Raw genomic sequence first — 18,570 nt, 5'->3', positions numbered from 1 at the left:
GTGATGGACTTGATGCCTAGGTACCGCACGGCATACAAATAGAGCGCCAACATGAATTTATTCTTCTGCTGACCGACACAATTGTCTGAGTAAAACATAAAATCTGTATCGCTTGTAGTAGCTTTCTTTTTCAAATACAGATAAACGCAAGTATCCAGTTCATTAACGCCTCGATGACCATTTGATTCATCCCAGACAAAAAAATTCACAGGAACCGGTTTTGAGACCATATATTGTAAAATTAAGCACATTTAAATTTGACGTGTAATAGAAAACGGAAGTGTCTCCTTTTTGTAATTGCATTACTGCCTGTAGATCATACAATGCCAAAATACTTTCGAAATTCTCCTTGTCGTGTCTTTTTTCAGCTATTGACATTTCCTTTTCCTGTAAATGTTCATCGTATTTCGTTTTCAGTAGTTCCTTTTTACTCTCATTTTCATTTTCATAGGCAACACAAGTTACACACTTATCTTTCTTAGGAGTAAAAAACGAAATATTGTACTCTTTGGTAAAGACTCGTTGAAATATCGAGTAGCTTGCAGGTGGCTCCCTTTTCTGTTCACAAATGGCTTTTTAGTCCCTGTGTATGTCGGCAAGTGACTTACTGCCATCAATGAATTGTCTTGTTGTATGTGCCCGAGTATAATGGCTCTCTATTTTTGGAATCGATTCTATGTGCTGTCGAATCCCTTCACGTATACCTGGATCGAGGGTTCGATGTTTCTCATGTTTCCCCTAAGGTCCAGTTCAATTACTGTGCCAGCTACCCTATTCCGTTTGTTTTGAACAGTCCGAATTGGACGGTCATTAATACGGGCTAGAGTATTTTTGAAAAATAGCTTACAGACTCTGATTTTCTGAATATTTTTTTCTGAAATAGAAAGTATTATTATGTTGCCGTTGACTCCTCGTGCCCCCAGCACGGGTATAACGATATCTTGGTACAATAGTCTGCACTGAATTGTTAATGTATTCCCTTTGCTTGTTGATATCCCCTAGAGACCAATATTTTGAAAATAACTGAAGTCTCTCTTCATCTGTAAACTTGTTTGGACACTTAAGTTTGCACTTTTGTGTACAGGGTGGTTTAATTTTTCTTTGTTCTCTTATAATTTTATTTGTTGAATGCGTTTCATATGCTTGTCCACTATTTCTGGATTTTTTTCAGAATATTCCTTTTCCATTGGTCAACGTTCCTCTTACGTTTTACTCCTTTTTTCACGTGACTTACCATAATGGAGACATCTTGGGTACTTTATTTTGAATTGTTCGACTCCAAAGAACTGTTTAACTGTCCGTCTAACAACATAGAATTAGTTTTTTCCTGCATCCGAGTACGACTGTTATCCTCACTGCTACTACTACTACCCCCTACTTCTTCGTCACTTTTTGGTTCGTAAGTAACATCATCCAAAGAATCGTCAAATACTTCAGAAGTTGTATCGTCAGATGATGACGAAGAATCAGACGACGAACTCGTGTAGGATGAAGAACTGGACATTTGTGAACAAGAATTGTTTACAGTAGCCACAGGAAGTGGAATGTTAGAAACCAGATCATCTATAGGAAAAATAAAAAAATAGGATTGTTGAATTATGGTTCCACTATTATTCAATCGCCCCGATTTCAATTCCCACTGCCCAATGTTCAATATGACTATGGGCTGGTATGTTTCAATTAGTGGTAATATTATCTTAAAATATTATTATAACCAAAGCCCGGATCCAACAAAAATTTCCTAATAAACTCAAGTTTGAAAAAATAATAATAATTTTAATACTAAAAAATTTACAAACCAAATCCCTTCGGCTGCATTTGCTTAGTGGGTTCATTTTCCACGACAATTGATTCCTGTTCTTCAGCCAAGGATTGATTCGGACTATCAGACATATTATCAACATTTCGCTCGTTTTCTGCCATAACTAATGAAGCTAATATTTTTCCTCGAGAAAACATTATAACCTACAAAAAAAAATAAATAAAAAAAAATATAAAAAAATAAAATCAGTGATGACTGAGTGAAGTAAAGTAACTTAAATCAAAACTATGATAATACTTTTCTGACAACAGTGACATAACTTCAAAAAAATCAAGGTACTTTTACATCTTCGAACTACCCTTCACAACAATACTGACACAATTCCATTTAATACATCATGGATAGTCGAGATAAGCAAGGATGTTTATTGACAATAACGTCATAAGATGAAATAGTACACTTAGAAAATTGATTCTTCAGATCAATAATGTCATATTTCAGAATATAGAGTTAGATTAGTGTATTTGCTGAACAGTGTCATAAGTCTCAATAATGCGTTATTCATGTATAAATAATTATACTTACTTCTTTTAAGCACCGTCACATAACACAAGACACTTTTGAATTTGAGAACAACACCATTCTTGCGCAGCGTCACTCGCACAACTGAAATAATACAGTATTGCTACTAACAAAGAAACGGAACTGCCATGGCACAAGAATGACACTACTGTTCTCTGGCAGCGAAATAATCAAAATTCAGGTGTGACGTTCTTGCAGTTGAAAGACTACAAGAAAAGAAACCGAACCACGCGAATAACTCGAAAATGCTGATTTTTTAGATATGACGTTGTTGTATTTAATGAGCGATATATCGTTTATCGAAATTAGGTTTGCAATATAGGCTATTTGCAATATCAACATATTGGTATTTAAATTATTTCCTCCATCTCTACTCTAAAATCTTTAAAGTTCCCAACAATATCACCAGAAAACACTGCATCAGAGTATTTTAATTATTTCTTTCACTCCCATCCTTATTACTACCACTTCACGTTGCTTCCATCTCCATGTCGAATCATCATGTTTATACTTCCTCGTTTGTCATCAATGAGTCCTTAACCTTGTTACTATCTCCTGTTGCCGTGCAGTGACTTTCGACTATCTTCTGTACCGTTCTTACTGTTGGGATGATTTTCTCCACCATTCCTGTTCTTTCTCTCGGTTTAAATGGTTATTTCGACTGTCGGATGTCTTACTATTTATTCCCTCAGCAAACCTGACCTTTTCTCCCTTGGAATCTGTTCGCTGTTCACATTCGTTCTTCTCTTCGGTGCCTGTAATTCAAATTTAGGGTACCATTTGTTCTTTAAGCAAAACTTCAGATCATAAAATTTACCATTCACTTTAAGCTTGTCTACACCTGTGGAGTATCGGTTAGCGCGTCTGGTCGCGAAACCAGGTGGCCCGGGTTCGATTCTCGGTCGAGACAAGTTACCTGGTTGAGGTTTTTCCGGGGTTTCCCTCAACCCAATATGAGGAAATGCTAGGTAACTATCGGTGCTGGACCCTGGACTCTTTTCACCGACATTATCACCTTCATCTCATTCAGACGCTAACCTAAGATGTTGATAAACCTACTAAAATTAAAAAAAAAAAAAAACTTTCAGCTTATCGTCGTACATTTTAGCAAAATGTACTTTCAATCTTGCTGCTTTCATATAAGGTAGTAGCCGCTTTCTTCTATTTCTTACTTCAAATGACATATCTACTTCTATTCTCACTCCTGAATTATTAAGCTTTCTTCGTTTATTCAGAATAACTGTCCTTATTCTTGTATTTTTTAAGCTAGAAAATTGGCATGTTGGACCCTCTTCCGATTCTGTACGAATGGTCAACATCTTCGTCCCTCAATTCCACATTGAAGATCATTCTGCACATATCGTTTACTATCTCCAAGGTTTCCATCTCTTTTTCGCGCCCCGTTTTTTAACGCCAAAAATTATTAAGTTCTTTTTTCTCATAATTCGACCGTAATCACTCATTTTCTTCTTCAATTTAATGCTCTCGGTTATCAATTCCTCTATCTTCTCGTTGATGCTTTCTACCTTTCCGTTTAAATTTTCAAAGGTCAGATTGTTTGTTGGTGCTTTACCTGTTTCACTCCTGTACTAAACTTCATATCCTCTCTCCTCATATCATTAGTAGCCACTCTTCCATTTGCCTATCCGTACTTCACTTCTTCCTAAATTCCAACTCAGGTCAAAGACCTTTCTACTTGACAAAGCGGAGTGTTGTGTACGTACACGTGACTGCTTTCGACGGAATTCTACTGTAGACTGCGAAGCGAACATTTTTCTGAAGCATCATTGTCTAGAAGTCGAGATCATTTCATAAAAACTCTGTTTCAAAATACGAAACAAATATAGTATGTTTTACAAATTAGTGGCAAGATTTTCCCTTACACAATGTGAAAATTGGTCTTTGCCATGTGATTAGAGCGCATGGAATTGGTGGGCCAAAATTTTACATATTTCGAAAGATGTATTAACACTATATTAACTCGGTCGCCCATAGGGGGTGCGGGTGGGTGGTCCAGGGGCAAGGATGGGGGCGGTCCGATTTGTTTTATATTGTTTAGGAAGAGTAGGCTAAGACACAAAATATTCACAAAACCTTTCTTACATGAAAGAAGAATTATTCTGTTAAATCACATATTATTATTTTTTAATTAAATATACATCTATTACAATTATTACAATCAGAAAACTACAACAATATATATATATATATATATATATATATATATATATATATATATATAAATATATATATATAGGTATTAAATGTAATAAAAATAAAGATACATAAAAAAATTATTATAGGGTAAACATTGGTAATTTCGTGATAATTTCATGAAAACCAATTAAAAATGGAAATGTGTAAATATATCCTTATTCCGATTTTTTCATCTAAAAGACGATATCTTGCTGTACAAATCTGGAGACATAAAAGATTGGATACGTTCTTGAATATGTGCGAAAAACCACTTTTACAACTTAAGCTAAAAGGTTGGTTATTTCGTGATAACCTTGGTAATTTCGTGATATTGCATTGATAATTTCGTGAGAGGTAGAAGAATTGTGGAAAAATTCATTAAAGTAAAATGAAATTCTCGTTTATTGTTACAAGACTTCAAACATAGTAATTCCGTCTAATATTCATAGCAAGAAAATATAGAAATAGGCCTACATATCAACACATAATAAGAATGAAATCAAAGTAAAAATTGAGATTGAAAAGGGATCTTCTTTGCCCTGAAAGGGTGAACACTTTTATTACGGACTTTACTATAGCCTATATTACTAGGGTAACTCCAAAAGTAATGCATAACGTTTGTTTAAAAATTATATTTTTATCCTACAGCTTTGCTATTTTCACAGAATGTACGTAGATGCATCCTTAAGGAACAAAATGCCACTTTTCCACATAATCCTCGTCCCTTTCAACTGCCATACGTAACCTAGGAACGAGAGCCTGTAGACCAGCACGGTAAAAGGCTGGACCAACACGTCTGAGCCACTCTTAGCAGTGTGCACAAGGGAGTCATCTTCTAACCTCGTTCCGCGAAGGGATCCTTCCAAAGTTTACCAAAGAGATGGTAATCGCAAGGTGACAGTTCAGGACTGTAAGGCGGATGTTTTAGTGTTGTCTATCCGAATTTTCTGATCTGGTCTGTGGTCTTGTGACTGACATATGGCTGTGCGTTGTCGTGCAATAGCAGAACATCCTGCTTCTCCCGATGTCGTCGAACACGACTCGGTCGAACTAGAAGTTTCTTGAAATTTGCAACATACCCGTCAGAATTAATGGTGGTTCCGTGTGGCATGATGTCCACAAGCAAGAGTCCTTCTGAATCGAAAAACACAGTAGCCATAACGTTTCTTGCCGAAGGTGTACTTTTGAATTTCTATTTCTTTGGTGAATTTGCATGATGCCACTCTATTGTCTGCCTCTGTCTCCGGTCCAAAATGGTGGAGCCATGTTCCATCTTCTGTCACAATTCTTGCAAGTAAGTCATCTAGCACTTATCTTTGACACTTAGCATGATAACAAATCAAGCAGAAGCTACACTGAACCCATTGCGTCTCCGTTTTCTTTTTTTTTTTTTTTATCACATCTTGTCTTCAGATTTCTAAAATGCCTATTGTAATACATTTCATACTATTTTAAAAATTGTAACACTTAATGCTCAACAAAATTTTACCCCAAACAGCTAAAATTTCTATCAGTAAAGCTAAGCCTATATGGCCACTACAGCTGAATCTAAAATTCCAAAAACATTTCCTAAAATTTCATGAAGATACAATAAATCTTTGTACCAAATATCATATGCTTACCTTTAGTAATAAGCCTGTAATGTAATTACAAACATCCACAAAATTTGTATGCCTGAGAAGTCGACGCAAACTTGCTCTCTCCAAACATAAAAGCTCACTGAAGCAACTACAATAGTCACACAGAGCTTAGCTGTATGTTTCTGGAAACTGGACAACATATGCAATCCTCTGGCGGAAATTTGGATTTCGTAACACCATTGGTTAGTTCACAAAAGAGCAAAGAAAAAGTATCACGAAATAACCACTGCCATGAAATTACCAATGTTTACCCTATACATTAAACAAGAATGAACATGTTAAATATTTGAATAAAACAGAAATGAAAATTAAAGTGTTTACGGTACTATCTTATAAGGAAACGCTCGTTGTCGGGAGTTCAAAACCGCACTGTATATAAGTATAAAGAAAAAGAAGAAGAAGAAGAAGAAGAAGATAAAATAGACAATTAATGTAAGCAATAAAATAGCACAGATTACAAAAACAAGAGCCTATTTGTTAAAAAACAATCACAATTGAAAACGTTTATTACCAATATTCACAAGTATATAAGACTAATATTTAGTAATTAATACTAACTCTTTGTGAAGTTCCCTTAATAATTTCTTTAATTTTCATTTTAAATTTAATCATACTTATGTAAGTTAAAATAAGGTACTGAGAAATTAATTTGTTGTAGAGATTTAAGCCATAGTTGAAGCCATGTTTAATACAAGCAGCCTATGAATTTTCGGATTCTGTAAAATGAAATAATATGTTTCTTCTCGTATTATAATTATGCCAATATGAGATGAAATTTTTCTTGTTCTTATGAAAGAAAGTTAATAATGTAGACTATATTTATATATCTGCTCCAATTTGAAAACGTTAAAATTTAAATAAAGAAATTTAGTAAGATAATAAAAGACTTTCTCAGACAAATTTTGATTATTCTCTTTTGTAGTAAATCTAGCGGCTTTCTTACACATTTAGAAACACTGCCCCAACCAATAATGCCATAACTTAATACAGATTCCACCAATGATAAATTAATTAATCTTAAATTATTATTAGGGATGTAAGAACGAAATAAAATAAATCTATATATAATTTTGCGTAATAGAAATAGCAATTTATTTTTTCAACAGGTTTTAAGAAGTAGGCTACTATTCAAGGGTTAAGACCAAAATATCCTACAGTACTTCTCAAGAGCTTTATTCATTCACAGCACAGGAGTAGTAAAGCTTCAAGTTAGGATTTAAGCCTTCGAGTCTGTCCTTCAGAAAAAAAAAAAAAAAAGAGCTTCTATAAATTTAATATTTCAGTTAGGATACTACTGAGCAACAATTAAGGCTACATTACACTGACTTATTTTTCTTACAAGTATTTCCAACTTTATTTTTACTAAAATATGCCTGCATTTATTGCTATTTTTAAAATTACATCTTATTTCTTTACTGATTTTAAGGCTGATTATTACACGAGTTTACATACTGAGGTTTTTTTTTTTTTTTTCTTGTCCAAGTAATACTTCAATTTTAGTAATAAACAAGGCTACCATACATTGTAATAAAATTTCCTTAGCTTCTTGTTTTAAATAGGTGTTGTATTTAAATTACAGAATTTCAATGTTTATTGAAATATTAGGAAGGGAGGTGGGCCCTGACTAATGTTTGTGGGGCGGCCGTAAGTGAATATTATAGATAACATAAAAATTGCGGCTGTTTCATTTAAGAGAACTCAACAGTGTACACATTTTAATTTTATTATTGATCAAGTCACGTACGATTAACCTTGTAATCGTGCACCGATAATTGTGGTCGCTTCGATCATTATCACGCTAGATTACAATGGAAGCCAACATTCTTGTTGAAAATTCCGACGTTATGAAACGAGAACTTCATTGTGTTACGGAGAACATTTTTACAAGGTATGGGACCACCTAAGAAGCGACTCGTCACTTTTAGATTGCATTGTAAATTGAGACAAATTAAGAACGGAAAATCAGCCAACAGTTTATCGAAGAACGGCGCCATTTGATGTCTGAGAGAAGGGAACGCAAGCCGGTAATGGTCTCCAAGTACTGGGGACACGTTTTACTTTTGACTGAATGACAGGTTTTAATTAGAATTTATAATAAATTCACATGCGAGTGAGATATTATTTACTGTCGTAATGACATAATTTTCCAACAATTCGATGGTGTTTGGGTAAAGGGAGATAAGTCATGAAAATGAGTTTTGAGATGAATACGAATTAAACTTTTAATCCTTATTGTAAATAATTTTCTACACAAATAAAACACATGAAATTATTTTGTTTTTTGTACATCCTCATGTAGAATTTAATTTATGTATTCATCTGGGGGAAAAAACTCTATTTGCACAAAAAAATGACTTAACCCTGTTTTCCTGAATACCATCGAATTGAGCACTGTGTTATTAAGCAATGCTCGTAACTGTGATGTAGTATCTGCTTACCATATATTCAGAACGGATTGGGTCTCAGGTGAAGATGGATCTCTCTTGGAAAATATGTCGGGTGAATGAGTTCGTAGAGTGTAGTAATTTTCCATAGTTTCTTTGCATTTCGTCAATTGGTAATCGCAGGAGTTCAGGAACAAGTACAGATGTTCATCTAAAGTAAGAGAAGAATACAGACTCTATTGTTATTACACAAGCAACACACTTCGTAACAAATAGGCTATTATAGGTAGGGTAAGGAAAAGTATTTTCGTGATATAGGTATATTCGCGATAATTTTTACAAAAGCTTTCAAGAACATGCCTACTGTAGAAAATACTTCTAGGCGTCTGCTATAGTAATACTGCATTGTTTCACGGATGGCGAAACATGGTTGATTTCATCTTTGTTTGTGCTGGTCATGACAGAAAGTTGTATTGTGCGCTGCGTATACTCTTAAGAATTTCGGTAGTTTTTGAACTGTTTGTAGTGTTGCAGTGATTACTGAGCACATATTTCAAGTAAGACGTCCATACTTGTACTATATTGTAGTACTCGAGTTCCTCTAACTATACATATATTTAGATGATATTATTGATGTATATTGCGTCAATTAAGGTTAGGAAATGGATAAGATTTCTTAGCTTTTTTCACGCGAAAGTGATGGCGGTCGAACAAGCCTCATTATTTCGGCCCATAGCAAGGTTTCTGCACCTTTGCCAGAAATATTTATTGGTTGGTTTTCGCCTTCAAAACATACAGAAAACCAACCACCACACAACACATCTAATCGCCCCACACAACACAAACATGCTGCATTCAGGACAATGCTACACAGATTACTCAACATACCCATGAGCCAACAACAATACAATGAAGAAGTGAACACAATCAAATACATAGCACAAGAGAATGGTTACAACCCAAATATAATAGACAACACCATAAGGAAGACAAAACAAAAACTCAACAAACACAAAAACACACAAAACACAAGAACACAAGAAATACCTCACACTAACATACGAAAACAAAAACACACACAAGATCGCATCCTCATTCAGAAAATAGAAATACCACATAGCATACAGAACAGAAAACACACTACAAAGATATCTCAACACACAAACAACACAAACAAATAAATACAACCACACAGGCGTATACAAACTCACATGCAATAGTTGCGACACTTTCTACATTGGACAGACAGGCAGATCATTCCAAACTCGATACAAAGAACACATTAAAGCAATAACCAGAGGACATAATACATCTACATATGCCGAACACGTAACTAATGCTAACCACACATACAATAACATAAGTACAGACATGGAAATCCTACACATACAACCCAAAAACCAAAAACTCAACACACTAAAACAAGTGAAATATACAGACACACTAAAACACACCCTAATCAAATTCTCAACACACAGATCAATTTCAGAACACACACACTATTTGACACAACTCTTCATCACACGAACGCACCCACAAAACAGGCAGCGAAGTTGAGATAGCGCCGAGATCTAGTAGGCTCTGAGGATGGTGTAAGCCACACATGCTTACGTAATTAACACGAGTAAGATCGCCATTTAATCAATTATTTATATTCAAGTGTTAAAAGTAGTGTACGAAAGATGCAACATGGATATATTTTGTATTACATATATGTTTGAAAATTTAAACTGCATTTAATTTCTACACTGCCCATATTACCCTTACAGTGGAGATAATATGGGCACTTGCAAGATTCTAGTAAAAAGCATAAATATGCGACATAAAAGAATAATTTTAGCATTTGAATGAGTTATATCTTTTAAAATAGATATACTCCAAAATGTTTCAGGTTTTCAAGCTGTTATCGTTACTCAAGTGCAAGATAAAGGCCTAGAATAAAATGTCTTATGGTACCCATATTTGTCTAACTTCACCTATATTTGTCATACTTTACTGGCTGTAAAATCCATAATGATTTTGATAACTATGTGAAAGTGGCCATACTTCTTCACTAACATAGGCTATGAAATAGAAGTATGCAAAATTTCAGCCTCCTACCACAAGTAGTTTCTGATAAAAATGTTCCCAAGCTTTTAACGTAAATTTAATTAATATCTTTCAGGTTTAAAAATCTTTATAAAATAAAGTATCCTATATGAGACATAAAGTTAATCTAAAAACCAAAATATACTTGCAAATATTGTATGTATGCTGTAAAAATTGTAAATTGATAGATTCATAAGTTGAAGAGCAATAGCAAAATTTCTTCACTTATTTCACTTACATACAACAGCCATACTCTCAGACTATCCAGTCCACTAGAGTGGTAGTGCTCAAAAAATTACGACAGAAACGAGGACACTAGAGTATGGCAATGGTACGTCTTTTGAAATGTCGGATAAGAGAAGAAAACAATTAAAATAGTGTCTTGAAACTAGATGTATTTGATGAGATTGTAGTGCGAAGTATAGGCTAGTGTAATAATTTATATATATATATCGGAGAAACGCGTTCCAACAGTCACTGCATTAAGAATGAAACTGAAGGACGAAATTGGCTTTAATAGGGGCAGTATTAATATGAGAACTCTGCAAAAAAAAGAGACTTTCTTGGAAGTTAGGCCATTATTAATTGTAAAATACGATACCGGTATTCGATATTAGGCAGAAGAGGATGAACTACCCGAGGCGAATTCATAATTACCGAGCTGAGAGAAGAAGTATTGTGTATCCCTTCTGCACAACCTTGGAGCGACGACTCAACATGGATTTCTAGCGTCGGTATCAAAGGAACAGCGCCTAATAATTATACACACTGGAGGTGAGGAAAGATTTTTTCCTCAAATGCCCTACTAATTTGGAAAGCTCGTCTGTTATCTGAGGATTAATATACTCAAATGAATCGAATTGGCGCCCTCTCTGTGAAAATGTTAAAAAGAGATTGAAAATTATTATATGGAAACCGAGTTATTTTCTGATGAGGTCATAGACCCCATTATCATAAACCTAGTGATAATGAAGGTTATGGTGATTTCATGACGATGAAATGGATGGGATAGCAGAGCTGAGGATTCGAACTAGGGGCCTAAGATAAGACGATTAATGTTTTCAATTGGATGATTAGAGCGCACATTTTGTCTTTTTTTTTACTCAGTTCTCTCCTCCTTCAAAGTGACGTCATCCAGTCTTTCAGATCTTCAGCGCGAGTTGTACTGCTAGTGCCATTACCAAGCCAATGTTCTTTCTATCGATTGCAATGATATCAGTACGTTTATTGGAACTCTCGTGTGAGATACATGGTACTTCTTCATATATTTTAACATTTTCAGATTTTCTAAGGCTGACTACACGGTGTTATAATTTCTTAATAGCTCTCTTTGAGACAAAAAAAAACCAATAGGAGTATGCAGTTTTCCGTACAAAACTTATTTTTCTAGCTTAATATAATTTTTGTTCACAAAATAGCCTATGTGACCAGGATTTGTCCAAACTATTAGGTCTATGAACTTATACTGAAGAAATAATAATATTTCGAATGCACTACTATGTCAAAAATAACTTCAATGACCCTATGACTTACTGCGATGGTTGACGCCGTTTTTCTGAAACAAACTATTCGGAGTCAATTTTCAGTCTTATTACAGAAAGAGGTATGCATAACTCTAGAATGGAATTGTCAACATTACTTCTCGTTTTCTATTTAATTAATGTCACTGTCAAAAAACAGTATCACGCACATAAGTACTGACAAATGAACACAACATCCTGAGAGGATAATTACGAAGTTCAGGATACCGTTCTTCTGATAACATCCTTCAAATTCTTCTTGTAGGTATTCACTTTTCTTACTATGATTGTGGTTTGGAATGCAAAGAGTGAAAACCCCATACTCGACTACTAATAAATAATGTCCAACTAATGACAACACTAGCGTCTTATAATAATACATAATATGTTTGTAATAGTGACTTCTATCCAAGAGCCTGGCCATGTTCGAAATAATATAGGTCTAGATGTAAACTCGTAACTGTCACATTGTTGTTGACGGTAAAACTTATGTGTTGTGCCTTAGGTATCAATGTATTCAGAATATGAAACTAAATTCGGTCTTAGTTGTTGATAATGCTTGTTATCGTAATCTGAAAAAATAGATAAAGTTAACTTTTAAGAGTATTACGACTGAAATAAAACAATGACTCCCGGACAAACAAATTGTTATTGAAGACAAAGTGTTGAAAGTTGAGCTGAGCGACCTTTTGAAAGAACACAAATCCAGGACGACATCTTATGTAATAGATGAAATATTAAATGCGCATAACACTATGCTGGATTACCACCCTCTCATTCGGTCTAGGAATCAATTGAAATGAATTGGGAAATTTTATGAAATAATTATGGCAGTAAATAATACATTTAAAATGCATGACATAGAAAGTTTGTGTAGACACCGTTCCTCAGCAACTTGAGTATAAGAGTGGGCTAACCTGTTTGAGAAACTGATTGAAAGAGAATACAAATATTATTAACATAACTGCAGGTATTGTTGAAGAAAATATTAAATAAGTTGTAATTCAGGATCCTGAAATCGATGACAGTAATAGTGATGATAGTGGCACAGATGTAGACATTGACGGTGGTGATTACGAGGTGAAATTTGTAGAGTGGAAGTAGAGAATAAGATGAATTTAATATAGCTATAATAAATTTATTTAACATATTTTAGGTTATATTAATTGTAATATATATATATATATATATATATAATAACTCATAAACCCTGTAAAGAAAACAATTCATTCTAACTTACTTCGCATGTAACAAGTGGATTGAGCAAGTCCTGCGCGTTCATTTATCGCGTGATTATCTACACATCAAGCAATAAGGCCAGATTCAACATTCGAACGGCCTTACTCTAAAACAGTGTGTACAGCTCTTTCTTAGATTTATATTTAAACTAATTGTGAAAATTCTAATTGCCAAGAAGTTTTGCGCTATTTATACAGCTGACAATGGCAATAACTCCACTCATATCAAAGACATCTCTAAGAATACGGTATAATATGTTAAGTGTGGTTTCTAGACTCAATTTCCTTTCAAAAGCCCTCAGTAAAAGTAGAAACTATAAAGCTACCTTTAAATTATTGTAGAGATGGTTTCAGATTTTCACATTTCATAACACAATTTATTACCTTACCGAGCGTTCTATTTGTTTTTAAAACTAAGTTCGGAAAGTGTTAGGTATGAGATGGATTTATAGAGACGAGCAACGGAAAGATAAGAATGCTGAAAAGGAAAAAATTAGATAAATCATGGACGTCTCTTTTGTTATTGTATGAGGTATTGGAACTGGATAGCTGGGTATGATTTGGAACCTTACAGAGAACTTGAAGTTTCCTACAACACCTAAGAAGAAACTAGAAAAAATATGAAGATAAGAGATGTACTCTAATATCTATGGACAGGTAGAGAGTAGCAGAGATCGAAAATCAGAAGACTTGAAATGTTAATGAAATCTGCATCTGTCCACAGGGCAAACTGCCGTTCCCTGATTATGAACAAATGTAACTTAATAACTATTTCGGATAGAAAAATGAAACTTGCATCATTACATTGTCCGATTCATAGAGTTCTCTTTCTTTATACGTAGCACTACAGTACTGTACGGTTTAGTATCAAGATGGCGTCTATGCAGGTAAACGTTTTATGGTACTATGAAATGGGGTAGCTCATTACCAGGGAAAGGATTTATATGTAAATACATATTTACTTATAAAGCTAATATAATTTATATTTTGCATTATCTTTATGTTTCACAATGTGTAGGGTTGAAAAATCCTACTTTTATTTTCCATATTTTTCCATATTTTAGAGTTTAGTACATATTTTCGTTAATTTCCATATATTTTCCATATTTCATATAAAACAGTCCATATTATATTAGGTTTAACAATAAAACAAAACAAAATTCCATTAACTTTTAAAAATACATTTCAACAATAGAGATTTAAACACATGTTCAGTAATCCCTTTAACATCAGAGTTATTTGAAAATTAGCAGTCCTATCAACAATGGGAAAGTAAGTTACAAAACTGTATTAATTTAATTTAAAATTTTTAACAGACTTCAGTTGTGCAGCTCAACAGTTAAATGCCAGTCAGAGTACACATAGGTTCAGTTTTGTAAATCATACTATAAAGACGGTAAATATGCCAAAAGTACGTCATTCAGTCAATTTAAAATCAAAACTAACAAGTTACATTTCAGAATTTAAAGAAGATGGTTTATCAACTGACAATAAAATATTATTTTGTAATTTGTGTCAGTGTGCAGTATCATCTACACAAAAGTTCCTGGTGCAACAACACATTACAACTAGTAAACATCAGGCCAACAAACAACTAAATTCCAAGCAGAGACAATTGTTTTTAACACAACCAACAACATCGAATGTAAGATCTGAGTTTAACATCGACCTGTGCCGTTCTCTCATCTCTGCTGATATTCCTCTCTACAAACTAAAGAATAAGGTCTTCAGGGAATTCCTTGAAAAATATACTCAACATACAATCCCGGATGAGTCAACACTTAGGAAGACGTATGCTCCATCCATCTACGATGAGACAATACAGAAGATAAGAGATGAAATTAAAGATAGTTCAATTTGGGTTTCCATTGATGAGACTCCCGACAAAGAAGGTAGACTTGTTGGTAATGTAGTTATCGGTTTGTTAAGTGAACAATATTCTGAACGAATTCTTTTACATTGTGATGTTCTAGAAAAGTGCAATAACAAAACTATAGTTAAACTGTTCAACGAAGCTATGGGTATCCTGTGGCCAAAGGGTATTATGTACGATAATGTGTTATTCTTTATTAGCGATGCTGCCCCTTATATGGTCAAAGCTGGACAAGCATTATCTGTTGTATATCCTAAATTGACTCATTTTACTTGTGTGGCGCATGCATTTCATCGTGTGGCAGAAGTGGTCAGAGACAATTTCCCTAAAGTAGATTTGTTGATTTCATCAGTGAAAAAAGTATTTCTCAAAGCTCCCAGTAGAGTTAACGTGTTGAAAGAAATGTACCCTGAAATTCCATTGCCACCAAAGCCAATTTTAACTAGATGGGGTACATGGCTAGAAGCAGTTGAATATTATGCCGAACATATAGACTCTATTAACAATGTTCTCCTTGCATTGGACTCTGAAGATGCAGTCTCAATTGATACTGCGAAAACAGTTACCTGTGACATAAGTGTGAAGAATGACTTAGCTCACATTCAGCATACATTTTCATGCATCATAAAAACGCTCAAAAGTCTCCAAAATAGGCACCTTTCACTATCTGAAAGTTTTGAAATTATAAATAGTACTGTGGAACAACTGAATCGTGGTAGAGGTAAAGTTGCAGATGCAGTAAGAGCTAAGGTGGACACTGTACTTTCAAAAAACCCTGGATATGAAGAACTACAAAAGGTTGTTGCTGTGATGAGTGGTGAATCAACAGTGAAGATTAACTTGGACTTATCCCCAGCAGACATTGTGAAATTGAATTATGTACCAGTTACTTCTTGTGACGTCGAACGCTCTTTTAGTCAGTATAAATCTATCCTCAGAGACAATAGAAGAAGATTCACTTTTCAGCACTTGAAAGAAATGTTTGTAACCTATTGTTATGGTAACAGACAATAAAAATTGTGTTTTGTTGAAACTACATTGGAAGATAAGGTACGTCCATTATATTTTTTGTTTAGTTTGATTAAAATGTACCAATATTTAACGTACATAGTCATTTTTTTATAATTTTAAGTCCATATTTAATTCCATATTTTGGTAAAAATCCATATTTAATTCCATATTTTGGTAAAAATAACTACATATATATTTACATATTTCATATATTTTTAGTCCATATAAATCCGTTCCCTGCTCATTACAGTTCAGTGATACTTCCAGAGGGAGTATGAACGAAATTCATCGTTTATTAAGATCAGCAAAGTGTAATATATAAAGTTTAGAAAGATTGGAAGTATTAGAAACCAGAGAAATGGTAGACCTGGAGTGAGAGATGAGGAGATGAGACTGTTGATGCTGTACGCACGGCTTCTGAACACTGACATAAAAAATCAACGCGTGGTGTCTCAAATGAACTTTGCATACCCCAGAATACTATGATTAAAATTTTGCTAAAACGGTTGGAGTTCCACGTGTACAAAGTGCAAATCATGCAAATTTTGTTGCCAGACGACAGTCCCCGAAGTGCTGCCCTTCCTGCGGACATTCTGGAACAAACTGAACAACACAATAACTACCTTAAACAAGTTTGCTTTTCTGATGGGTCAATCTTCCATACCTCCGGAAAAGTCAACAGACACAATGTTCGGATTTGGTGGGTCGGAAAAGCAAGATTGGCGAAAACATGGTGTGAAATCGGGTATCGATTAAGCGTTCTCCGGACAAAAATCGGAGCACATGTTGAAGTATGTGTTTGAAAACTTTGTGAGTTGAGGTATCATTTGCTGGAAACCGCATGTCCGTATCTAGCGTACTTTTTCGGTCATAAATGTTTATAATCAGGGAAGGACTGTTCACTGTGTAGGATACGAATGAATGCGGACATAAACAGGCTACGTGTGTTGCAATCTTTAGTAGGTAACTATTTCGAGTTCTTATATAATTTAAAAGAGAGTTACCTGATACTGCTGGTAAATGTGGCTGACCTTTCAGCCAGTCTCGTAAATGTTTCACATCTGCCTCACGGCCTTTGGGAGCTTGAAATGATCCGGGTTTGAAATAGTGTGTTGCCATATTTCTAGCATATGCTTGCTACTGATCTGAGTATAACACACTAATGTTCTGTAAGAACGGAATAATCACACTTTCTCGATATGTATTTCTTCTGGCTGGTTCTGGCTCGTATATAAGAACCCAATAAATTAAGATGATAAGATCCGATAAACTATAATTATCAGAAAAAACTTGAGATAAGATTTTGTATTTTAAATTGCCTTCGTGCAGTGTTTGGTAATTGAGGACAGGAGAGATATTACTAATACATCACTCTGCCATTACTTAAGAGATAAATTGGTTAAGTGCGACAAGAGTGAAGATATAGAACGATAAGGCATATTCCCAGTATTAGCGAGGGACGTAGCTGGCTGTTAATCATTACTTTTCCATTACACAAAATAAGAAGAATATATTACGATACTTAAAAAAATAGATAGGAATATTTCACACGACAATCACCCTACCGATATTTTTTTTTTGGTATGCCATGTGTTTGTACCATTCGTTCTTCTGTCCACTCTCTTGTCTTTGTTTGGAGTTTTGTTTTCCTGGATCACTGAACTAATTTGATAATTATCGATTTAATATTTACGAAATAATTAATTCACAAGTATGTGAGTCGAACATGCAGACTCTTTGGGAGAGTTTATTAGAAGCTTTGAGATGTGTTAGCAGATGTGAAACGGAACAAATCTCGCCAACATGTAGAAACCTTAACCGACGACTCTCCTTTACGAAGCTATATAACTTTAGATGTACCTCCCACAGGTTTGGGAAGTTACGAGTAAAAATTAATTTCTAGACGACGCGACGCGTGAAATACGCATAAAATGCACCATTTACGTCATAAATGTAAAAAAAAATGTAATAAACATGCTAAAATAAACGAAGTGTTACATTCTTACTTGAGTTCCCAGGCTTCCAGCTTTCATTAGCTTACTTGCGGTAATTCAATGGAACTTTTCACATTAAGTCTTCTTTCCTCTATCCTTGAAACGATACGACAACACCACACAGTTTCTTCGCGTGTTACTTAGCTACTTGTTTACGCAGGTACACATTCCATAGTTTAGGGCCGACTTGTTAATTATCAAAGGCTGTCGACGGTTTTCATCATGCACATGTTGTCATTTTGTTCCCCATGATTCCTACCGGATTCTTTTTTCCTTATATTT

General features: G+C 34.5%; 1 protein-coding gene across 1 annotated transcript in view; it reads right to left on the bottom strand.

The window, feature by feature from the left end:
• The window catches only part of LOC138698160 (alpha-tocopherol transfer protein-like), an 87,452-nt gene extending 69,923 nt beyond the window's left edge, over positions 1-17,529 (bottom strand). Inside the window, exons 1-2 of the mRNA XM_069823910.1 lie at positions 17,299-17,529; positions 8,619-8,775 (exon numbers count right to left, since the gene is read on the bottom strand). Of these exons, the coding sequence (XP_069680011.1) occupies positions 8,619-8,775; positions 17,299-17,413 (272 nt within the window). The 5' untranslated portion in view covers positions 17,414-17,529. The remainder of the gene's footprint in view (positions 1-8,618; positions 8,776-17,298) is intronic.
• Between the last annotated feature and the right edge of the window lie 1,041 nt (positions 17,530-18,570).

Source organism: Periplaneta americana, chromosome 4, assembly GCF_040183065.1.
Source record: "Periplaneta americana isolate PAMFEO1 chromosome 4, P.americana_PAMFEO1_priV1, whole genome shotgun sequence".
NCBI classification, from domain to species: domain Eukaryota; kingdom Metazoa; phylum Arthropoda; class Insecta; order Blattodea; family Blattidae; genus Periplaneta; species Periplaneta americana.
Note: the sequence above shows the minus strand (reverse complement) of the source record. Positions and strands in the feature narration are given on the sequence as shown.